The following is a 25,272-nucleotide window of genomic DNA, read 5'->3' as shown; positions in this document are numbered from 1 at the left end:
TTTAGCCGCATTTTTTCTGAAAAGCTGACTTCTATAAAATTTGTGCAGTATATATATTGGTCCAAGTTTTTATATAACCCCATATAAATGTTCCGCTTTTTTTTACAATATCGGATTCTTAGTGAATAAAAAATGAATTAAAAAATGCCCGTTTAAGTTTTCCAATAGAGTGTCTATCACATAATGCCATAACATAGTCCCCGTATAAATGTCCCGATAGACTTAAGAAATTTTAAATGCACCCCACGAGGCGGGTGGTATAAATAGTTTACTGTTTTATATATATATATATAAGATGAGGGTAGCGTATACGCGCTGACAGTACCCATACGCCCTATCATATGACGGAATATGGTTAAATTTATCTGTTAATCAGACATAAAATATAAATAGAACGATCGAAATTATATACGAAAGCAGTATCTAAACTGATTTATACCAAACCTGTGGGTCGATTCACTATCAAAATTAAACAATTCTCAAATCGATAAAATATTATAACGACAAAATAAACAATATTTTAATTCTATAACAGTTTTTAACAACAATTGTTAAAAATGTTGTTAATAAACAACACCAAAAAATTCGAAGTTAACTTATCGACAAATATTCTTCAATATTGAATATGCCTTGTTTTGTTCCAAATTTGTATGTATGTTGTTTTCAAAATGTTTCAAATTAAAAGCTTTTTGAAAGTTTATCGACAATTTGTCTACATTTTTACAGAATAACATGTTCGTTACTGCAAACGATTTTATGTGTAGACAAAATTGTCGATTGTCGGATCATTATAAGTTAATGAATCGACCTACTGATGATATGTACACCTTCGAAATGAAGATTTTAGTCCTCATGTTTCTTTGGACCATATTCGTTTCAGACAATTTAGAGAATACATTTTATTTGAATCGAATATTTCCAAACCTTCATTAAATTTAAAGATGGGTATATAACACAACAGCTTCTGTTACCTACACACAGATTTTCAAATCTTTATTAAAAAAATTATATAAATATTATAAATAAAAAATTCTAAACAGTGTGAGGCGTTGAAAAACAATAAATCCATTTTGCATACATTAATTTGTCAGGTGCAATTTGTAACGGTTATTGTGCTCAAAATTGTCTATTGAATGTTTGCGAACAAATTAATTCCATTAGTAAATCAAACAAAATAACTACGAAACGAACAAAAAAACAATGCACTACTTTAGGCCACACACATAAAAATTCTGAACAATTGGCAAAAAACGGAATTCAATTTACTTAAATGCATGCCATTAGCAATGAAAAATTCAACAACAAAAACTCGATACTGACAGTTATTAATTTTGTAAATTATGGTCATAATTATGGTAATTATTTTTGGAAGTGATATATCGATAGAATGTAAGTTAAAACAAAAAAACAAACAATCAACAAGATCGATAATAAATCTAAATTCGTATTACAAACATTATTGATATTGAACAGAATCCAAAGCAATGACCGTTAGACAGATGGTTAGTGTTTGTTTTCTGTTTTTTTTTTTTTTCTTTGGTACCAAAACGCTAGATCAATCATTTCAAGGCCAATTGAACTTGTCGAGACTTGAATGCCAATATTTGACACCTTATCAATGTTGTTCGGCACCAAAAAACAGATGTTATGGTTTAAGTTTTGGTGCCAACATTAAAACGGTAATTAAGAAATCCAGTAAGTTTGTTTAACAATTATATGGATGTGCTCAATTGATCTAGAACAATATGCTTTACAATGTACACTGATCGGCAACTAATTCATAATTCATTAACTCTCAATTTGAAAAATCTCTCGCCCATGGTAGATGGCACTACTAGAATTGAATTACATATTAGTTCAGGCAATAAAACACATATGGTTCATATCTGCGTTATAGCATGACAGCGCTAGTGTCTGCTAGGATTGTGTCTTTGATAATGATCACAGGGTCACTAGACGTGATTCATGTCTATGCTACTAACATGAATGCGCCATCTGACGAAAATTTCATTAAATAAGATGTAATATAACTGCGTTTTGAAGCAATTCCCAAATCATCCCTACTGAAATGCACAGAATTGTGGAAGAACCTTTAAGGGGGACTAAATAGTCATGAATGATAATTTTTAAAATAAATATAGCTGTTCTATTTAGATTTGAATTAGAATAATTTTTATAAAATATAATAACTGTTTTATTTAGATAAAAAAGGTCGAATATATGTATGGTAGGTAAATATAATTCCGAACTGCATTCATGTAAACTTGACAGAAGTCATTCTCATATGCCAAGTTAACATAATGTATGCTTATTTGCCAGACGGTTGAAACTCGTCAAAACCGGAAAAAAGAGACAACCGAATATATAAGAGACAATATCAAAATATTTATCTATTTTGGAAAGGTTCTTCCAGGAAGTCATAATAAAAAATTAATTATGTTTTTGCGAACAAATTGTTAACCATCACATCGGTTGGACAATACGCCTAGAACAATATAAATACCTCAAATGGGGAGGGACACTAATATGGAGGCTATGTGAAAACATGGTCCTGCATTGAAATATATCAGCAGATGTTGTCAAAAACCGAATTAAATTGCCTGGTGTGCCCGTTCTTCTGTAGAACTTTGATTTGTATGCCTTACACAACTATGTTGTCAGGGTATTATAGCTTTGGTCAGCCCCAAAAGTTTTTAACGCAGCGAAATATCGGCCCTAGACCCACCATTAAGTATACCGATCGTCATATCTCGACTAGCTGAGTCTAGACATGTGTGTCCCTCGGTCTGTCCACTGTAATTTGTAAAAACGATACAGGTCACAGTTATGGACATATCTTCACGAAATGTTGCATTTAGAAACGGTTTCTGCTAATGAAGACCCTTATTGTTTTTGTTAAGATCGGTTACTATTTAGGGGATGAAATGGACCAAAAACTTTTTTTCCCGATTTTTCTGGTTGTCCTAGGGGATCGGGCCAAGGAATAACCATGCCTGTTTTGAGAAAGATCGGTCAATATTTAGCGGGTCAAATTAACTCTTACTTTTGTGTGAAAAATGGAAAAAATGTATTCTATGGCGTATATATTTACTACTGAAGGGCATAGACTCGAGGAGTTGGTAGTATATTCAAGAGAAGTGGTTGACCTTTAAAATTATACCAATTATATTTTCGAATGTGGGAGTTACACTTAAATATTTACAGATGCTTATGTATTAAGATATTATTTAGTAACCCATTACCACACTAGAGGGCGGAAATATAGCGCTAATCGCTTTGACATTTTTCACGTTATGGTCAAGGACATGTTATGGTCAAGGACAACGCCTATAATTTTCGGCGATGATCAGATAATAATTTTTAAATGAAGTGGGTCGAGAACTTAATTTGTTTGTGTTTTTTAGGGTTGATATATAGGTCACAATTACAAACCGAACATCACAACACAGCCCACGTTGAAGGGAATCTGGATAAGTAATTGGAAGAGTTGTACTGAATATTCGTAACATTCGGAAAATATGCCAGTTGAAGAGGTGCTTTTGAACTCTAATCGAGCCAGAGGTTGCAAATATCACGAAATATTACCAATGCTCGGAATAAACATCTGCAGAAAGTTAGAGATACGTGATAGTTGTGTAGGGTATCGTATGGTCGGCCCCTTCGGACTATACTGATCCGCTCACTGGTTTACAATAGGCTTTGGATTTTTATAGTTATTGTTATTTTGATATTTATTATATATTTATTATTTCTTATCCGGATTGGCATATCGAAAATGTTGTCCTCATAGTTGTGACTATTCGGGACGGCAGTATTTAATATATATGTTTTTATGTACGATAGTGTCCAAAAAGAATTAACATCTCAATTAAATGTCTTAGACTAAATCATATAACAATGCTAAGGCCAAAAACAAAACAAAACCCGTTGAGGTTGTCCAGATGGCAGAAGCCAAATAAATTCTCGTTGTTGAATGTCATTCAGTTTTGGCGAACACACATACATTTTTTCGCCGACAGAACACAATTCAAATTTACACTATGCTCTTATATTTAGCTAAGTTGGTAGTTTATTTTTTTCTTGTTATGTCAAACATTATTCAATTAGCTAACCAATTCTTGTTGACTTTAGACGTTCCGTAATTACGTCTTATTTTGTGGCAATACACATCGACTAAATGGTGGTAATACATATCGATCATACTAACAACGGTGAATGCGTTAGAACATGGTTACATCAAGAAATGTAACTACTTCTGTATGTAGATATTTATGCACATTGTTGTTATTATTTTATAAGTTCGTTATGGCAATTAAATTTGTTGTTTAGTTTGTATAGCATATCGTTATCGACATTCCATGTTTCTCCTCTAGGTTAAGGTGGCCATTTACAAGAAAAAAATTAACGAACCTATCCACCTGCATGCGATGTACAAAGTTTACATTAATTTATTTAATAATCTTGTAATATGGTATATTATACCGCCACCGGGGTTAATTATGTATAGTAAGTCAATAGTTTAGTTACGCTATACGTCAAAAAATAAAAAAAGTAAAATACATTTTATATATTAATACAAATTGAACTAAAATTTTATGTATAAATATAAAATCAATAAATCCAAAAGCTCCAGATAGTAATACGAGTTCTACATAAACATATGCACAGATCAGACATTGAATATAGTCCAGCATACAAAAATTCAAAATATTAAATAAATCAAAAATACAGCTTCAGACAATTCCGCCTCTTTGACTCATCTACACCTATGTTCTTCGGCTTCGTCATATCTATTGGTAGCCCACCCTTCCAGCGTTGACGAAACTCATAAATTAGTCTTCTTATATTAACTGTAATTTAATATCCGTGTAGATCCAAGACATTTCCTCTCGTAGGGTGAAAAACATACAGGATGTCAATAAGGAGAATATGCATAGAATCACTTTCTGAGCCGTCCGTCCGTCCGTCTGACTGTCCATGTTAAATTGTAAACAAAGTACAGGTCGCATTTATGATCTGAATTAGATAAAATTTGGCGCAGCTCATTTATTTGGCCCAAAACTTTATTGAAACGGGGAAAAATCGGTTCATATTTAGATATAGCTCTATAGGTAAATAGTGTACCAAAATCCTTTTAAATCCTTCGATTTGCACGAAATTTAGCATAGTTAGTACACTATTGAGTCTAGAATGATGTGTGGTAAGTTTCGGGAAAATCGGTTCAGATTTCGATTTAGCTCCCATATATATTTTCGTCCGATTTTATGTAAATAGTGTATGAAAGGCCCTACTTTTCTTTCGATTTACATGAAATTTGGCATAGCGTACTGAGTTGAGTCTGGAATGATGTCTGTCAGTTTCCTTAAATCAGATTTAGATATAGCTCCTATATATATTTTCGACCGATTTTATGTATTTGGTGCACCAAAGTCCCTATATATCCGTCGATTTGCACGAAATTTAGTATAGCGTACTGAATTGAGTCTAGAATGATCTGTGCTAAGTTTCGTAAAAATCGGTTCGAATTCGATATAGCTCAAATATATCCGTCCGATTTTATGTAAATGGTGCACCAAAATCCCTATATATGCTTTAATTTGCACGAAATTTGGCATAGCGTACTGAATTAAGTCTAGAACGATATATGTTAAATTTCGTGAAAATCGGTTCAGATGTAGATATAGCTCACATATATATTTTCGTCCGATTTAATGTAAATGTTGTATCAAAGTCCGTATATATCTTTTGATTTGCACGAAATGTGCATAGCTTACTGAATTAAATCTGGAATTATGTGTGCTAAGTTTCGTAAAAATCGGTTCAGATATAGATAAAGCTCCCATATGTATTTTCTTCCGATTTTATGTAAATTTACATACCGTACAATTTACTGAAGTAATATAAATTAATCACTGGACAGTTTCGTTGAAATCGGTTCAGCCAATGAGAATACAAAATACAGCCAATTGGGTGTCCAGAATCCCTAGAATACTAGGGGTACCGTTATATGAGGACCACCCTGCAGCTTTGGTCAATAGTAATATTTTTTGGTACGGATATGTGTTATTCAATGAGAAACCAAAATTCCAAATTATAACCAATGCGGTTGGAAAACGGGTCCAAAATACCGAATATTGGGTGGGTACAGATATATGAGCGCAATACCAAACATCCCAGAAGTACTTGCAAAATTTTAGAGCTCTAAATTAAATATTGCGATTTCTGTCGTGATCTCAACAGGCTGTCAGACAGATATGCATGCGTAATTCGAATTAGAATTTTTATTCTGATTAATAATATATATACTTTCTGGAGTCTCCCGTGAATATTTCGAGGTGTTGCAAACGGAAATACATATTTAATATACACTCCACCTTTTGGTGGATGGTATAAAAATAAGAAGTTTTTCGATGTAGGTACTCGCCCTTGGAGAATATTCTTAGACTAGCTTGCAGAATATGCTCGACGTCAAGGCAAAATCTGGCCTACAAATAATTGTCCACGATTTGGTATTGGTCCAAATAGCAGACCTTTCATCGATATTTTGACAACATCAGACATTTTTTTCCCACATAGTGCCGAATTGGTATTTCTTTTTCTCCTGTCCCAATGATTTAAGTTATTTTTAAATGTTTTACATCTACATGAATAAACCTTAATTCGGACAGGACATTTCAGCTCAATGTGAAGAAAATTAAAAAATCACTTTGTCATTTCCTTGACCGATTCAAATGGATCGATTTTCAAGGTGGTTACTTTAAGTTTCGTGTTTTTAATGTCTTACAAAAATAGTAACTTGGCCACCATGAAACGGAATACATTTCATACCACGCAATATTTTTTGGCTTCCAACATTTGTGTAAACATACATACGAATATGTTGGTTGTAACATTGCCACTCGAACGGTTTTCAATGTTAAATTGTGGTTTAAAACTAACTACCCCACCGACCTACCTCCCTCCCAACAAATACTAACGGTTTATTTTTACGTTGCATGAAGAGTAATGAACTATAAATAAATTAAAAAAAAAAACATTGGCGTGTCATTTTCTTAGCGGATTATTGTAACCGTTATTTAAAAAAAGAAGAAGAAAAACATGTTTGAATTACACTTGAAAAGAATAATAAAAATAATTGGGCAATTAAAAAATGTGGAAGGATAAATATTATACCATACATTTACTGATTATACCCTTCACCACACTGTGGTACAGGGTATTACGTCTTTGTGCATATGTTTGTAACAGGCAAAAGGAAACGATATAGACACATGGTTCCTTTTGAGAATATGCATAGAATCACTTTCTGAGTCGACCGTCTGTTGATATTAAATTGTAAACAAAGTACAGATCGCATTTTTTATTCGAATTCGATGAAATTTGGCACAGCTCATTTATTTGGCTCAAGCCCTATTGAAATTGGGAAAATCGGTTCAGATTTAGATATATCTCCCATATATAATTTCGTCCGATTTAAGGTAAATGGTGCACCAAAGTCCCTATATATCTTTCGTTTGCACGAAATTTGGCATTGCGTACTGAATTAGGCCTAGAATGACATACATGAAGTTTCGTGAAAATCGGTTCAGATTTAGATATAGCTCTCATATTTTTTCGTTCGATTTAAGGTAAGCGGTGCGTCAAAGTCCCTAAATATCTTTCGATATGCACGAAATTTGGCATAGCGTACTGAATAGAGTTTATAATGGCGTGTGCTAAGTTTCGTTAAAATCGGTACAGATTTAGATATAGCTCCTATATATATTTTCGTCCGATCTAAGGTAAATGGTGCGCCAAAGTCCCTAAATATCTTTCATTCAATTCCATGTCAATGTTCTTTCGAACAGGCGACGTCTAATAGGAGACTATGTAGAATATACCCAAAGTGGTGAAGGGTGTCATATAGTCGGCCCAGTCCGACTTTACTACTTTCCTTGCTGGTTTTGTAATGTTTTTTTTTTATATTATTTCATCCAATTTCATGTTAATAGAATATACCCATAGTGGTGAAGGTTAAAAATGAGGTTAAATATATAGCCAATAACTAAACCAATGCTTATAGGAAAATAGTCAACATAGTTTATAACGACTGTATCCAAAAGTCCCGAGAAAACTTATGTCCTTTATTTGATATCGTTTATAACAACATATCCTCTATAGCGACCAATCTCACCGACCCCTTGTCGGTTCCTATAATATATTTCTACAGTATGTTAAAGTTTATTTTAAAATTTGTTTTAATATCGATTTTTTTTAAATTTCAATTTTAGCTCTTCCTCTTGCACATGGATGATATCCTGCCCCAGAGTGTTAAGCATTTGAATACGATCAAAAAACAACCGGTTGGATGTTCTACTATTATTGTCAATAACGATAAGGAGGTATGAATAAAATATGTCCATTTTTTTTAAATACTACAATTTTGTTTACTTTTTAGAGAGTTTTGGGCCACACCGAAGATGCCCTAACAGAAACATTGAATCACTATTACTTTGTTGTGGCTCACATCATCAACGATACACCGCAAGGCAAATACAATGTAAAAGAGGAACGTTTTATGTCGCTATGCTATGCTGGCCATTTGCCAGGCTATACCATGAATTACAATCACCATGGCTTGGTATTTTCGATTAATACCCTATCGGCTGAGGTATTGCGAAGTGGCAAGACACGTAAGTTAAATAGTTAAATAATTTGTATTTAATGTTTGTAATTTATACCCTACACAACAATGTTGTGAGCATACGAGGTCTGATATTGTGATATGGTTTGATATTACCATTACCGAATAAGAGAATGCAAAAATTTGGAAATTTTGCCAGCCTCGGAAGTTACCTCCACATAACGTTGATGTTCACTGGTAGTTGTGTACGATATCATATGGTCGGCCCCGTCCCACTATGTTGCTCCTCTTCCTAATTTTTTATTATTAATTTTTTTTCATTTTAGCAAGACACTTCATTACCCGTGCCCTTCTAAGTGCCGACAGCACGGATCAGGCCATGAAAATTATTCGTGATGCTGGTGTGGGTGCTGGAGATGGTTGTTCCATTAATATGTGCTTCATAAAGTAAAGTTTTATATTTTATTTGAAATATTTGCTTTAATTATGTTGTGTATTTTCTTTATTTCAGCGATCCTTCCAATTTGTGCTATAACATTGAAATGGCTCCCACCGAGGGCAACTCCAAAGAGTCCACATTGAATATTCGTAAAATTGAGAAAGGAGACCACAGCTATCATGCCAATAAGTGAGTATAAATTTTATGAAAAATATTTTCTGAACATAAAATCATCCAAAATTCATTAAAGCTTTTCTATAGAAAAATCGAATATTAATGAGGATAGAAAAAAATTGAAAACAGTTTAATGAGACTTTTTGGATAGGAACAAATTATCTTTGTTAATGGGTTTTTTATAGAAACAAGTAAAACCAGTAAGGAAAGTAGTAAAGCCGGACTGGGCGACTATATGATACCCTTCACCACTATGGGTATAGTCTACATAGTCTCCTAACAGACGTCGCCTTTTCGAAAGAAAATTTGCATGAAATTGAACATAATGATATATAAATCTGAACTTTTCACGTGCACCATTTCAATTAATTCAATACGCTATGCCAAATTTCGTTAAATCGAAAGATATATGACTTTTTACACCATTTACATTAAATTGGACAAAAATATATATGGGAGCTATATCTTAATCTCAACCGATTTTCACAAAACTTATAAGAAACTTAACTCACCTCATTCCAAACTTAATTCAGTACACTGCGCCAAATTTTGTGCAAATCGAATGATATATAGGGACTTTGGTGCACAATTTACATTAAATCGGACGAAAATATATATGGGAGCTATATCTTAATCTCAACCGATTTTTACAAATCTTAACACGCATCATTCAAGACTTAATTTAGTACGCTATGTCAAATTTCGTGCAATTCGAATGATATATAGGGACTTTGGTGCACCATTTACATTAAATCGGACGAAAATATATATGGGAGTTATATCTAAATCTGAACCAATTATCACGAAACTTAGAACACATCATTCTAAACTTAATTCAGTACTCTATGCCAAATTTCCTGTAAATCGAAAGATATATAGGAACTTTGGTGCAGCATTTACATTAAATCGGATGAAAATATATATGGGAGCTATATCTAAATCTTCAACAGGGTTCGTCATTGGGCCAAATGAATGAGCTGTGCTAAATTTCATCCAATTCGTTTCATAAATGCGACCTGTACTTTGTTTACAATTTAACATAGACAGACAAACAGACGGACGGACGGATATGCATAAATCGAATTAGAAAGTGATCAGTCCTAAGATAATAAACCTTATAATTTTTATAATTACTTATTTTTTGAGACCATTTTATTTTAGATCTCTATCTTTAAATTTATAAAACCTATTTCCTCTACTTTCAGATACGAACGCATCGAAATCGAACAGGGCAATCAGATTATGATCGATTCCAGTGTATCGCGTATGAACACATTTAGCACCTATGAACCGGCTAAATCGAAACAGGATGTTATTAATATGTTGGGTGATTGTTCGGGTGGTGAACATTGTGTTTTCCGTGAAAATAATTCGTTGGATCAAGAGGTGAAAACAATTGCCATTGGTATTTTCGATTTGAATGAGAGAACTGTTGCCTTATATTCGGATAATCCACGAAATAATGAACCCCATGTTGTTTTGCCAATGATATTGAAGGATAATTAAACGAAAGAGGAAAATTATGAAATGGAACAAAAATGCTACTTAAAGACTTATTGTCAGAAACATTTAAATATATAAGAAAAGGCTTTATGTTAAAGAAAAAGTTATAAAAAAATAAGAATTACATAATAAACAAATAGTTGTTGTTGCAATTTATGAGGAAGATGAGTTTTATTATTGATGGATTTAAATAAGGGTTGGTCTAATAAATATTTCTGGAAAGGTTGTTGGCAATATAATATAATTTTAGCTGTTAAAAACGCTTCAGGTTGACAATTTAGAACATTTCCCGCAAAGAAGCTCTTAACATAATTTTGAAAGATACATTTATTTATTTAAAGCCTTCCCAAGTATGGTACATACCTTTCAGAACTAATCACCCCCACTCGGAGACCTCTGTTTCATTGTGACTTCTTAATATCGAGTCATATTTCTTTCTGATATGAAGTTAGGCTATTAAATTTGGAAATAACCAATAATGATAAATTTTGGTATGTAAATTTTCTACCCAATCAGATAATACGATCTCTATCCATGATTCTAAGAGACATACAATTTTATTTTGATTAGGAATTCCTATGATAATTGTTCCAAATGCATATGAAAATCGTGGAAACTGTATAATTTCTTGTACTATAATTCCACCGAATTCCACCTATATTACACAATAAATTTAATCATAAATTTCAGTATCCCAGTTCTATCCGTTCACATAGATCCAAATTGTAGTTTATTAAGTACAATTTAGTACTTTTCATACTTATAAGTTCGAATTTCTAACACTTCCTCAATCCTGTACTATAACAGTAATTTTAATTCCAAATATAAGTTTTCCATCTCTATCGTTCACTCAAATCTTAATTTTACCAAATCTAGTACCATTTAGTACACATAATTACGAATTTTCAAAACTACCTCCATGTCTCAATCCTATACTCCAACAATAGTTTTAATTCCAAGTTGTAGGATACCCGCTCTCGTTCACACAAAACAAATTGTATCATATTTAGTACCATTTAGTTGTTATCGAATCCATAAGTACGAAATTCCAATACTACCTAAAACGCGTAATTTCAATTCCAAATTTAATATTATCATCTTTATCCCTTCACTGTACTAAATTTAGTACCATTTAGTACACATAATTACGAATTTTTAAAACTAGTTCCATATCTCAATCCAGCACTTCAACACTAGTTTTAATTCCCATTCAGATTTTCAACTCTATCCGTTCACATGACAACAAATTGTAAAATATTTGGTACCATTTGGTACTTTTTGTTTCCATAATTAAGAATGTCCTAAACTACTTAATTCTACACTTCAACAGTAATTTTAATTCAAAACTTCTTGTGTCAAGCTTCACCCGTTCACACAAAATAAAATTGTACCAAATTTAGTAACATTGAGTACAAGTGCGTACGATGCCACCATATCTCAATTCTACACTCCAACAGAAACCATTATTCCAAATTTTACCAAACATAGTACCGTTTAGTACTTTTTAAATACGAATTTCCAAAGCTGTCTCCATAGTTCAAACCTTAACAGTAATCTTAATTCGAAATTTCAGGTATTCAGCTCTATTCGTTCACCCAAAATCCAAACTGTACTAAATTTAGTACCATTTAATACTTTTCGTACCCATAAGTATAAATTTTCTAAAATACCTCAATCCTACACTTCATCAGTCATTTTAATTTTCAATTTCAAGACTTCACCTTTTTCTTTTCACCTAAATCCATCGTGTACCAAAATGAGTACCATTTAGTACTTTTCGTACATATAAATAAGATTCTTTGAAGCTGCCTCAATTCTGTACTCCAAAAGTTCATATTTTCAGTATTCCATATCTATGCGCTCAACAAAATGCAAATAGTACCAAATTTAGTATGATTTAAAAATTTCCAGAGACATAAGTACGAAATTTCAAAACCCTTTCTATACATCAACACCATTTCCCAACCTGTCTTCCATACAGCTATATATGTTCAATATATATACAATTAGAACTAAATGTAGTAATATTTGGTACTTTTCGTACACTTATAGGTCGTATTTCTGAAAATAAAAACAATTTGTATATCTTTCTAATTTTCCATCAGTGACCCACATTCCAAATTTCAGAATTTTAGCTCTTCCCGTTTGCCTAATACAAAAGGTACCATATTTAGTACAGAACTTTTTGTACCCTTCTAGGTCCAATTTCCGAAAACCCAGCCTAATCTACAAAAACCCACACTCAAAAATTCATCATTTAGCTTCAGCCGTTTCGTCTGGGCTATGAGCTGTCAGTCACTCACTCACTTAAGATGACACATCAATTCATCCTTTATTTCTGACCTATAATCCTGACCTACATCCTTTAATCCAACGTGTACCATGCAGCACCCAGTAGTATCAAATATAGATATTACCTCTGATTTTGAGTGGCTAACCATTTTCAGTTTGTGGACCAATTTTTACAACATAGATACATCTGACTTTAGGGATTATAACATGTCACAGCCGAATTAGATATCGCACTCTGACCAAATGGAACTTTAATGAAGTGGACTATTCCTGTCTATGTGAGGATGTTAAAAACATAGAGACAATCGAACATTGACTCTGTAGATGCTGAATGATTCGACTTAAAACAAATTCTTCAGAATAAATTAAACCAAAATGCCAAACATTTATTTTGGCTCAGCTATATCACCTAAATTCGGCCGTTCTCTATTTTTCTTTACTCAGAATGGGCACAATGGACCGTTGAATTATCTATCTGTTCTGCACTCTATAACCCAACCTACATGGATTAACACTGTATCGTAGAAGTGAGAGATTACCTCAGATTTCGAGTGGAATACTCTCCGTGCAGTTAACCAGTTCGCTTCACATGTCCGTTTTCCATTTGTTACAATCTTCCCTGAATAGAAGAAGTTAGTATAAATTTTCAACATAATAATCTGACATAAATGTCGTTAAACGTTAATAAGAATAAGGAATTAGCATTGCAGGTGATAAAAAAATTACCTCAGATTTCGGTAACTTGCTGCCTTTACATGTCCATTTTCCGTTTGTGACAATCTCTCAGAATCTTCAGGATAGTAGAATAGTTTCCATCACTCTCTTGTTAATCTGAGGTAAATGTCGTTTAACGGCAATAAGAACGATGAACTTCCTTAAATCGAACTTTCATAAGCCGAATTTTCTTTAAATCGAAGCACATGTAGTGACAGTAGCACAAAGGAGGCAAATTATAATTAATTTCATAACACCATGCCCCCATAAATCAAAGTTTCTTTCGTGGGGGCTCCCCCATATCTCTATTGGACTATTGCCGCCTTTTTTAATTCAAACTGCAGCCAGTCTACGTTACGTCATAACTAACCTCAATTATTGTTATGTGTTCAGTGCTGACAACCTCACGTTCAAACTCCCCATCTAAATGGCTGCGTTGACGATACGATTAACTCCAAAACGCTTACATTGTGTTTAACAATAAGTGACGCTCTCGGTACATGCTCGACTGAACACACGACCTCAAACAGATGCTTCGATTCAATCGAAAAAAAAACTCAAATGTAAACAAATTTTTCGGGAGCAAAATCATGGATACAAAACGGTGCCGCATTTGCCTCAACTCTTCCCATCGGTATTTTGATATATTCGATAATTGTAAATCCTCCTTCACCTATGCCGATAATATTCGGCACATTGCGGAAGTAGATGTTCAACAAAACGATGGTCTACCACAAAAAATATGCGGTGATTGTTCGGAGGAGATTCGTAATATATTTGAATTTGGTTTATTAATCCGCCACGGAGATGAGGTACTGCGAAAGGAATTGCGTCAGATGAAAGGGATTCATGATGCGGAGGATGAAAATATCCAAATCCTGGAGGAAGATTGTTTTATAACTGAGATTGAACATGACGGCGAGGGTGGTGGTGATGAAAGTATGGCGGCTTGTGTTCTGGCCGAGGAAGAGGTGTTGACGGTGGATGGTGAATTGGTAGAGGAATATGTAAGTATGGTTGAGATTTCAATTCAAACGGGTTATTATATTCTGACTACCATTTTCAGGGTTCCCATGATGAGAATTTTCAAATCATAGAGGAAGAAATATTCGAAGTTGTTGATGATATACCAGATGTGGACGCCCCAGCACAACAAGAACCACTGGCTAAAGATAAAGAACTAAGTGGTCACTTGGAAGAGTTGGCCCAGGTGGCTGCCACCCAGCAAAATGTATTACTTAATAAAGAAGAAATGCGTCAAGATCATTACGCCGATGACGAATGTGACGAGGATTACTTAATACCCTACAATCCTGCCGAAGAAGCATTTTATAATTTTAAACCACCCAAATGGAAATGTATTGAATGTAAACGTGTGCTGCGTGGTGATGTATCCTATGAAGGTCATATGAATATTCACAAACAATTGCATCCTCATACATGTCCACAATGTAAGGCGGAATTCCGTTGTCGTATTGCCCTGAAGAAACACAAAGATAAACGACATAATGCTAAACAACATCCAAATGATTGTCAAGTATTGGATCAAAAACAAAACCTTGATACCGATATCTCTTCTCAGTCGTTCAAATGTCCCGAATGTCAGCGGGAATTTGTAAATGATGCCGATCTCCTTCTACATGAAATTAGCTTAACACATGGTAATCGCTGTCATCTAACATCCTGCCCATTTTGTCCGCATATAAAAGTAGACAAACTTATAGACCATTTAAAATATTTCCACATACGTAACGAAGAACAGAACGACGAAGTTGAAGAGTTGTCAAATTCGAAATTAGCATTTCAATGTGAATCATGTTCCCAAACATATAAAACAATCGAAGAATTACATCTGCATCAGGAACAATGTTGTAATGTATCGGCAAGTGAAGATCATGACATAACAGTTGAAGATGACTTTGAAGAAAACATGTTGGAATCCATCGATGCCATTGTCTATTGTGAGGTGTGTAATAAAAAGTTATTGAAGAAAAATCTCAAACGGCATATGTTGGTCCACCAACGAAAGGATAAGAAAACCACGGAGGATGTGAATAAATTGTTGTGTGCCTATTGTCGTAAGTATTGCAACACCAATATGTATTCTTTTATGAATTGGTATTTTTGATTATAAAGAAAATTTCGAATTATAAGTCTAGCTTAAGGCACGGTCGCAGATTGTTTTGACATTTTTACTATAAGTAGTTCTTGGGACCCCGGTCATTAGCCCAACAACCAAAATACTATTGTATTTAAATTTTTTTGGAACTATACAAGATGTGATTTTAAAAATAATGTTTTTCAATATTTATAAAAGGCTGGATTTTCTAAAAAAAAAAATCTGGAACTATATAAGGCGCGGATTTTTTAAAGAATATTTTTTTAGGGACTATATTAGGCGTGTATTTTTAAAGAATATTTTTTTCATGGACTATATAAGGCGTGGATTTTTTAAAGAATATTTTTTTCATGGACTATATAAGGCTTGGATTTTTTAAAAAATATTTTTTTCATGGACTATATAAGGCTTGGATTTTTTGAAGAATATTTTTCAGGGTCTATATAAGACGTAAATTTTCTAAAGAATATTTTTTCAAGGACTATAAAAGACGTGAACTATAAACGGCGTGGATTTTTTAAAGAATATTTTTTCAATGACAATAAAAGGCGTGGATTTTCTAAAGAATATTTTTTCAAGGACTATAATAGGCGTGGATTTTCAAGGACTAAAAAACGCGTGGATTTATTAAAGAATATATTTTTAAGGACTATAAAAGGTGTGGATTTTCTAAAGAATATTTTTCCAAGGATAATAAAAGGCGTGGATTTTCTAGAGAATACTTTTTCAAGGACTATAAAAGGCGTGGATTTTCTAAAGAATATTTTTTCAAGGACTCTAAAAGGCGTGGATTTTCTAAAGAATATTTTTTCAAGGATTATAAAAGGCGTGGATTTTCTAAAGAATATTTTTTCAAGGACTATAAAAGGCGTGGATTTTCTAAAGAATATTTTTTCAAGGATTATAAAAGGCGTGGATTTTCTAAAGAATATTTTTTCAAGGACTATAAAAGGCGTGGATTTTCTAAAGAATATTTTTTCAAGGACTATAAAAGGCGTGGATTTCCTAAAGAGGTCCACGTAATGATAGTACTCTGGGTGGACATACCCAGTTATTCAAGACACGTCAAATGGTGGAGGGTATAAAAAATATTTTAGGTTTCCATTGGGTGTCAAATTTCCTCATATTTTCAATAAATATTTAAACCATTTAAAAAGTAGTGCTACAATATTGTGCAAATGTGAAAAAAAAAACAAAAATTAATAAATAAAAACTTCAATACTTTGTCTGCAGCACGTGAATTTAAAACCTCCAAATCTTTGCATCAACATGAACGCATACATGAAAGTGAATCGGCTTACACGATATATACATGTGATGATTGTGGTCGTCAATATGCAACACAACTTCTGTTGGATACACATCGTAAACAGGCCCATAAGGAACGTGACCATATCTGTTCAATATGTGGCAATGCCTTCAAATTGAAAAATCAATTGGTTAATCATATGAAACTACATTTGGAAAAGAATATCCAATGTCCACACTGTGATAAGAAATATGCACGACAATTTGATTTGAATGTTCATCTGCGATCGCATACCGGAGAAATGCCTTATGCCTGCCATTTGTGTAGCAAACGTTTTGCCATTAAAGTACGCCTTACATATCATCTGCAAAAGCATTATGGTGTCAAGCATCGTTGCAAAGAATGTCATGCGGAATTCAATTCGAAGCAGAAACTTAAAACACACTCCTTCAAACACACCGGAATGCCATATCGTTGTGAGCTGTGTGATGACCACGGGTTTTCAACGCGTGTGGTGTAAGTATTTTTTGGGTTTTATATTTGAAATTTTAATGCATCATTTTTTTCTATTACAGATTTAAACGTCATTTATCTAGGGTCCATCATTCGACAATGTCCGACGAAGCCTTAAGTGAAATGTTTCAACGTAATACTGGCAAAACAATAAAAATTAAACAAATTAGCTCGAAACATGAAGATGAGTTTTAAGGAATGTCCCCCCCAAATGCCAATATAGTTTAGAAGTCTATAGTGTAAAAATATGTAATTTTTAATTATATCCTGTAAATATACCTGATAAACAAATATACAAAAATAATTATCGAACATTTTTTCCTACATTGATTAACTGAGGAGGAGAAGAGATTTATACTCTCCTTATAAAGAAACAAATATTTTCTCTCCCTTTCCAGCTAAACTATTTTCAAACGGAGATGATTTGACTTTACACATTCAACTCGTACATGACAATGAATATTTTGTAATACTAGATGATGAATACCATGAAGTACCCTATGACCGTATGAAAACTCAATTCGAAATAAAAACAAATACAACATAAGCAAAAATATATATGCCAGGAATGTGGTAACACATTTAGTGGACAGTCACAATTATCGGCCCATAAACGTTTACACAAAGAACGGTCATATAAATGTAGCATATGTCCTAAAGCCTATCCTCGTCAAGTTGAACTTGATATTCATATGCGTAGTCATACGGGTGAAATGCCATACACCTGTCATCGCTGCAGTAAACGTTTTGCCATTAAGGTCCATCTAACCTATCATCTGCAAAAACGTGAAGGTATAAAACACACCTGCCAATACTGCGATGCTGTCTACGATAATCGTAATAAATTAAAAGCGCATTTATTCAAACATACCGGTATGCCTTACAAATGTGAAATATGTCCAGGTGTGGGATTTGATAGGAGGATCAGGTGAGTATGAAAGAGAGGAATATTAAAAAAACTATATATTAAAATAAAATTAATAAACAAGTAAAAAATCAAATAAAATTGAACTTTTAACAGGAAATTTATTAGGCGTTGATTTCTAAAGAATGTTTTTTCTGGGACTATAAAAGGTGTGGATTTTTTAGGGAATATTTTTTCAAGGACTATAAAAGGCGTGGATTTTCTAAGCAATATTTTTTTAAATGACTGTAAAAGGCGTGGATTAAGGGCGTTGATTTATAAAGAATATTTTTTCAAGGATTATAAAAGGCGTGGATAAAGGTCGTTGATTTATAAAGAATATTTTTTCAAGGACTATAAAAGGTGTGGATAAAGGGCGTTGATTTATAAAGAATATTTTTTCAAGGGCTATAAAAGACGTGGATTTTTTAAAGAATCTTTTTTTCAGGGACAATAAATGGCGTGGATTTGTTAAAGAATATTTTTACAGGGACTATAAAAGTCGTGGATTTATTAAAGAATATTTTTTCAGGGACTTTATAAGGCGTGGATGTTTTAAAGAATATTTTTTTTCAGGGACTTTATAAGGCGTGGATGTCTTAAAAACAGGGACCGAAAATAACAGTTATTTTTTAAAATGCGAACAAAAAAATCTTCATGTTAGAGACATGGGACACCAATAGTGTCATATACCAATAGATTCGTACTGAGGAGCCCATTAAGGGTATTGAGTGATCTTGAGAAAACACTCTCAGTTCCCATGTTAAGGATTATTTTTTAACGGAAAAAATAAACGTTGATTTTTAACTGTTAAAAATGATTTTTATTTTTTCCGTCAAAAATAAAAGTCTTTTTGCGATTTTTATTTTTTCCGTCAAAAATAAAAGTCTTTTTGGACTTTTATTTTTTCCGTCAAAAATAACAGTCTTTTTGGGACTTTTATTTTTTCCGTCAAAAATAAAAGTCTTTTTGGGATTTTTATTTTTTCCGGCAGAAAATAAAAGTCTTTTTGGGATTTTTATTTTTTCCGTCAGGAAATAAAACTCTTTTTATGTAAAGAAGTTTATACAACTTGTAATCAGTTATAAAATTACAATTTATAAATCTCTGTCCTTATTACAACAAGTGTACACATAAGTAATCAAGATCAAAGGTAAAAAATATTTGTTATAAATTTTTAAAAAATAGTCTAGTGTACCAAATCATGAATATAAATTAAAGAATCATTCCCCTGATTTATATAACTGGTACCAAACTCTATATGTTTATTTACGTAAAAAGACTTTTATTTTCTGACGGAAAAAATAAAAATCACAAAAAGACTTTTATTATTGACGGAAAAAATAAAAGTCCCAAAAAGACTTTTATTTTTGACGGAAAAATTAAAAGTCCCAAAAAAGTCTTTTATTTTTGACGGAAAAAATAAAAATCCCAAAAAGACTTTTATTTTTGACGGAAAAAATAAAAATCATTTTTAACAGTTAAAAATCAACGTTTATTTTTTCCGTTAAAAAATAAATAATTAAAGTGGATTTTTTTTATTTAGGTCACATAATAACAGTTATTTTTTACCTGATTTGATATAAGTTATAACCGTTACGGTCCCTGCTTAAAGAATATTTTTTCAGGGACTATAAAAGGCGTGGATGTTTTAAAGAATATTTTTTTCAAGGACTTTATAAGGCGTGGATGTTTTAAAGAATATTTTTTTCAAGGACTTTATAAGGCGTGGATGTTTTAAAGAATATTTTTTAGCGACTTTATAAGCCGTGGAGGTCTTAAAGAATATTTTTTAGTATTTTTTCAGGGACTGTAAAAGGTGTGGATTTTCTAAAGAATATTTTTTCAGGGACTGTAAAAGGTGTGGATTTTCTAAAGAATATTTTTTCAAGGACTGTAAAAGGTGTGGATTTTCTAAAGAATATTTTTTCAGGGACTGTAAAAGGTGTGGATTTTCTAAAGAATATTTTTTCAGGGACTGTAAAAGGTGTGGATTTTCTAAAGAATATTTTTCCAAGAATTTAATATACACATCTCCTTATGGTTGAGATTATAAAAAACTAGTATTGACTTCCATTATTTTGAAGTTTTTTTTTTTTTTTTTGCCGAACGACTTCTCCCACAAAAAAGTCTTCGCCCCTGATTAGTTTATTTGTTGACTTTAAAGCTCAAAACAACATCTTAATATTTAAATTCTTCTCATTTCAGGTTTTCTAATCATATGCAAAGAGTCCATCAACGAGCACTCACGGACGATGAATTGGCTGATATATTTGCAAAGAATACTGGAAAAACAATACGATTTAAGCCGACATAACAACACAGCTGAAAATGGGTGTTCTATTTTTGTACAACAAGTTTTTTTGTAGGCAAACATATTTGTAAATATTTTTAAAATTGTTTTTTTTTTTCTAAGATAAGGAAATATTTTAATTTATTTGGATAAATAATATGAAAGAAGGTATATTCTAGAACAGTGTTTCAAAAACTAAAAATCAATACTATATCAGTTGGATGATTAGATATAGCAACCATTCTAATCAGAATTCAATCATATCATCACATTGATGACGTTGTGTTCAGATGGTTATGATATAATTTTCTTAAGGAATTCCGTTACCACCACTGTTAATATTTCTAAAAATTAACAAAGATAGCTGCAAAAACAAATCTATGTTCTTGTTGATAAGCTGTAAATTTCCACATACATATGTATATTATCAGAATAGACCAGACAGGCCTAAATACACACACACACACACTACAATGGATTCGGTGTTAATCTATCCACAAACAATCTAAGATAATTCATTGAAATCTATTTATTTATTTTTTCATATTATTTATTTACAAGATATTTTTAGAGATTTTATTGACGTATGCAGTAATCAAGACAAGACTTTTTAATGCATGGATTTTCAAGGACTATAAAATGCATGAATTTCTAAAGAATATTTTTCAAGGACTATAAAAGGCGAGGATTTCTTAAATAATATTTTTCAGGGACTATAAATAGGGTAGATTTCCTAAAGAATATTTTTCAATGACTATAAATGGCGTGGAATATTTTTCACGGAATTGTTTGTAAGGACTAAAAAGGGAGTGGATTTTGAAAAGATTTTTTTCAAGGAGTAAAAAGGAGTGATTTTTCAGACAATATTTTTTTAAGGACTATAAAAGGAGTGGATTTCCGAAGGAATATTTTTCAAGGATTAAAAAAATAACTTCAAGAAAATATCACAATTATTTTTTGTTTTAGCCCACTGTGCTAAGACCCAAGAGAGTGGGAGAAAGACATTGTTGCTCTGAATATTAATCAAGCACACTGATATTAAAATTTTGCAAATAAAAAAAAAATACTGAAGGCATGTGTGGTGCTGGTCAATAAACATCACTAAGTGATAATGCATTTTAAAATAGTGTTGCTATTTGTTTTCCATAATTTCCAACAGCTAAGAGATTTTGTTAATCTGACACACACGCACACATACTTATTATAAATTATTCATAACAATAATAGTATTGTTATTGTGGGCAAAACACAAAAGTGGTCCCCAAAAACTTTCCTCACACAATAAAAATAAAAGAAATTAAATATTTTTTTAAAATTTCTTATCTCGATTTTGTTTTTTTAACATTTTCCTTTTATTATATTCTTTTTCTCATACATAAACAAATGCACATAGCTCATATCACATTTTATTTAACGGGATTACATAATAAAATTTTGCGAAAATTTAATTTTCATTTGTTTGTAAAAAAATATATGTATGTTTTTATTTTTTCTATTATATAAATGCATTACTGGTAATAGATTTGACTTTTATGATCTTATAGAGTAGTTTTGATTTTGTTCTTCTTCAGAAATTTACAATTTCTGAATCAAAATGGAGGAAGCACCACCACCACCATTGCAGATGGAGGCACAACCGTATTCACCGGTCTTCAAGGCATGCGACAAATGTGTTACCAAACGAGCGCCGGACATACCAATGGGATGACCCAAAGACACAGCACCACCATGGATATTCACTTTGTTGGGATCAACATCCAATTTGCGGATATTGGCACAGACGACCAAAGAGAAGGCTTCATTGATTTCCCACATGGCAACATCTTCCTTCTTGACACCGGCCTTCTCCAACAATTTGGGTACAGCCAAAGCGGGGGCAATGGGGAAATCGATGGGATCGGTTTCGGCATCTTGGAAGGCAACAACACGTGCCAATGGCTTCAAGTTCATCTTGGCAGCGGCATCAGCAGTCATCAGGACAACAGCCGAACCACCATCATTCAATGTGGAGGCATTGCCAGCGGTGACGGTGCCATTTTCCTTTTGGAAGACAGTGCTCAATTTGCCGAACTTATCGAAATTGACACGCTTGTATTCTTCATCTTCGGCCACGATAATGTCATCCTTGCGTTTTTGTTTAATGGTGACGGGGGCAATTTCGGCATCGAAGACCTTTTCACTCCAGGCCTTGGCGGAGCGTTTGTACGAGTTGATGGCGAAGTCATCTTGATCCTGGCGAGTGATACCCATTTTCTTGGCAGTATTTTCGGCACAGTTACCCATGTGGAATTTGTTGTACACATCCCACAAACCATCAAAGACAATACCATCGATAAGGTTAACACCGCCATAGGGGGTTTGTCCTCTCTTCAAGTAGTAGGGGACATTGGACATGGATTCCATGCCACCGGCAACGGCGATTTCAGATTGGCCCAACATCAAGGACTGGCTGGCAATCATGACAGCCTTCATGCCAGAGGAGCAGACCTTGTTGACGGTGGTGCAGCAAACATTTTTGGGCAAACCGGCAAAGATGGCAGCTTGTCTGGCTAGAAAACAAATAAAAAATAAAGAATACCATACAGTTTTCATAACCTTGTTATCTATCTTGCGATCCAATTATTAAATGACTTGATTTCTCCAAAAATCATACATACACACAAACAACTAGACATCACCCCATTTTGATTAATTAAGAATTCACTTGGTGTTGTACAACAACACCAACAATTAATAAAACACTCAATATGTTGCCTATATTTTTCTTTTATGCTTACCTGGAGCTTGACCCAAACCAGCCGATACTACATTACCCATGTAGACTTCTTGGACATCTTCCTTGCTAATACCGGCTCTTTGGACGGCAGCTTCAATAGCAACAGCACCCAATTGAGTGGCACTCATTGGAGCCAATTGTGATTGGAAACTGCCCATGGGAGTACGGGCGGCCGAAACAATGACAACATCATTAATTTTTGAGCTAAAGAAACGGGCTGGAGCAACCGAACCCATTAATCTAGAAGCCTTCAAAAATGCCGACATATTTTCTTTCTTATTTTTATTCAATTAAGCGCAATGAAAAATCAGAACACCCTACTCCACCAACAGGTTGAATACTAATGTATTCCACACGTAGAACTTGTCAAATTGCATAACACTGGCAGCGACGATAACAGCGTTCGTTAATCGAATCGACTATAACAGAGCAACAAGTTGTATGGGTTACGCGTTAAGCTTTTTGCGCTATTTTTGGAAGAGGTGATGTGTGTGAAAGAAATAGAAATCAATTTCGATGAAAATCTTAAAACGTGGAAATATAAAACCAAATATTAGGTGGAGAAGAACCCCAAAAGCTTATTTAGAAAAATTTGTTTAGAAAACTGGAAATATTCTTCAAAATTGGCCAGTACCTTTAAGATAAAAATTTTGATCTCTAATCAAGTAGAATTTAAATTGTTAAATTATACCCAATTTAATTGTAGAATCCTCAAAGAATAATGGTCGCATAGGACCATCACCGTAACAGATTTTTATATGGGGACAAAGGCCTATATTGAAACTTTTCGGTAAAGACATTTTCATGAACCCGGAATGCTGAATTACAGCCAATTCGTTTGTAATATGCGACTATAATCTTCAAAATATCGACAATAGAGCCGTGCCATTATATGTGATCTATTGTAAACACACCTACTGATTATTTTCTGAGAAGAGGATATAAATCTCATAAATTTGCATTGAACCATAAAAATATCTAAAATGGGATGGACCTGTATATGGGACCTATCTTATCAATTTTCAGCCAAAATGTTTTTCACCACCCAAGAACTTGGAATGCAAAATTATAGACACCTGCATTGGAAAATGCTCATCAAAATATGAGACCCAAATCCGATGTCTAAAATTTTCTGTCAACATGTTTTCCCACTTCGAAAACTCGAATTGCCAAATAACATCCACATCGGTTGGAAAACGCCACCAAAACCAAAAACCTTAAAAATGTTGAATATGAAGGTAACGTTATATACCAGAACATATATCAATTATATCACTTTTTTCTATACCACACAACCTATGGAAAGTATCAATGTATGCCCAAACGTTCTAAACTCTATCTGAAATTCTGCAATCTGTATTTGAGGTATTTTAAAGTGTTCCAAATGGAGTAACAAATTGAATATTACTTCTACCTTATAGTGGTGCAAATTTTTAACCGATTTAAAATTTCTAAATTATGGATCATCCCATTATAGCGGGTTTATATTAGTAACAATTATTTGAATCAGTAACTGCTTAAATCTCCATATTTCACAGATATATTAGCACATAAAATGTTGCTTATGATGGCCTCAGACAAATACATATGTCCACGTGTCTAACCGCATATTTATCTATTGCAAAATCTACAGATTTACGGAAACACTCATTGGAAGTACCTTGGATCTACTT

General features: G+C 33.1%; 3 protein-coding genes across 3 annotated transcripts in view; 2 read left to right on the top strand and 1 right to left on the bottom strand.

Moving 5' to 3' along the window:
* LOC133327791 (beta-alanyl-dopamine/carcinine hydrolase) overlaps positions 1–10,742 on the top strand; it is a 37,310-nt gene extending 26,568 nt beyond the window's left edge. Inside the window, exons 4-8 of the mRNA XM_061536327.1 lie at positions 8,271–8,381; positions 8,438–8,672; positions 8,950–9,070; positions 9,135–9,251; positions 10,442–10,742. Coding sequence (XP_061392311.1) covers positions 8,271–8,381; positions 8,438–8,672; positions 8,950–9,070; positions 9,135–9,251; positions 10,442–10,742 — 885 coding nt within the window. The remainder of the gene's footprint in view (positions 1–8,270; positions 8,382–8,437; positions 8,673–8,949; positions 9,071–9,134; positions 9,252–10,441) is intronic.
* A 3,593-nt stretch (positions 10,743–14,335) lies between these two features.
* On the top strand, positions 14,336–17,822 carry LOC133327788 (zinc finger protein 420-like). The gene is made up of 4 exons (XM_061536325.1): positions 14,336–14,752; positions 14,812–15,823; positions 17,098–17,629; positions 17,689–17,822. The coding sequence occupies exons 1-4, from the start codon at positions 14,336–14,338 to the stop codon at positions 17,819–17,821; spliced, it is 2,094 nt and encodes a 697-aa protein (XP_061392309.1). The 3' UTR covers position 17,822.
* A 4,551-nt stretch (positions 17,823–22,373) lies between these two features.
* On the bottom strand, positions 22,374–23,865 carry LOC133327785 (acetyl-CoA acetyltransferase, mitochondrial). Its single transcript, XM_061536322.1, has 2 exons — positions 23,601–23,865; positions 22,374–23,372 (listed from the first exon to the last, which is right to left on the bottom strand). The coding sequence occupies exons 1-2, from the start codon at positions 23,863–23,865 to the stop codon at positions 22,399–22,401; spliced, it is 1,239 nt and encodes a 412-aa protein (XP_061392306.1). The 3' UTR covers positions 22,374–22,398.
* Between the last annotated feature and the right edge of the window lie 1,407 nt (positions 23,866–25,272).

This window comes from Musca vetustissima, unplaced genomic scaffold (assembly GCF_032173495.1).
Source record: "Musca vetustissima isolate MV318-11 ecotype Yass unplaced genomic scaffold, APGP_CSIRO_Mvet_v1 utg20579, whole genome shotgun sequence".
In the NCBI taxonomy this organism is placed as follows: domain Eukaryota; kingdom Metazoa; phylum Arthropoda; class Insecta; order Diptera; family Muscidae; genus Musca; species Musca vetustissima.
This window is presented reverse-complemented; position numbering and strand designations above follow the sequence as displayed.

What these genes read in the sequence shown, in the direction of transcription:
- LOC133327785 (XM_061536322.1), bottom strand. Translation starts at nt 23,865, where the DNA reads ATGTCGGCATTTTTGAAGGCTTCTAGATTAATGGGTTCGGTTGCTCCA. An exon ending in TGGTTTGGGTCAAGCTCCAG is followed by an intron (nt 23,373 to 23,600) that starts GTAAGCATAAAA and finishes TTTGTTTTCTAG; the next exon opens with CCAGACAAGCTGCCATCTTT.
- LOC133327788 (XM_061536325.1), top strand. Translation starts at nt 14,336, where the DNA reads ATGGATACAAAACGGTGCCGCATTTGCCTCAACTCTTCCCATCGGTAT. An exon ending in ATTGTTGTGTGCCTATTGTC is followed by an intron (nt 15,824 to 17,097) that starts GTAAGTATTGCA and finishes CTTTGTCTGCAG; the next exon opens with CACGTGAATTTAAAACCTCC. An exon ending in GGGTTTTCAACGCGTGTGGT is followed by an intron (nt 17,630 to 17,688) that starts GTAAGTATTTTT and finishes TTTCTATTACAG; the next exon opens with ATTTAAACGTCATTTATCTA.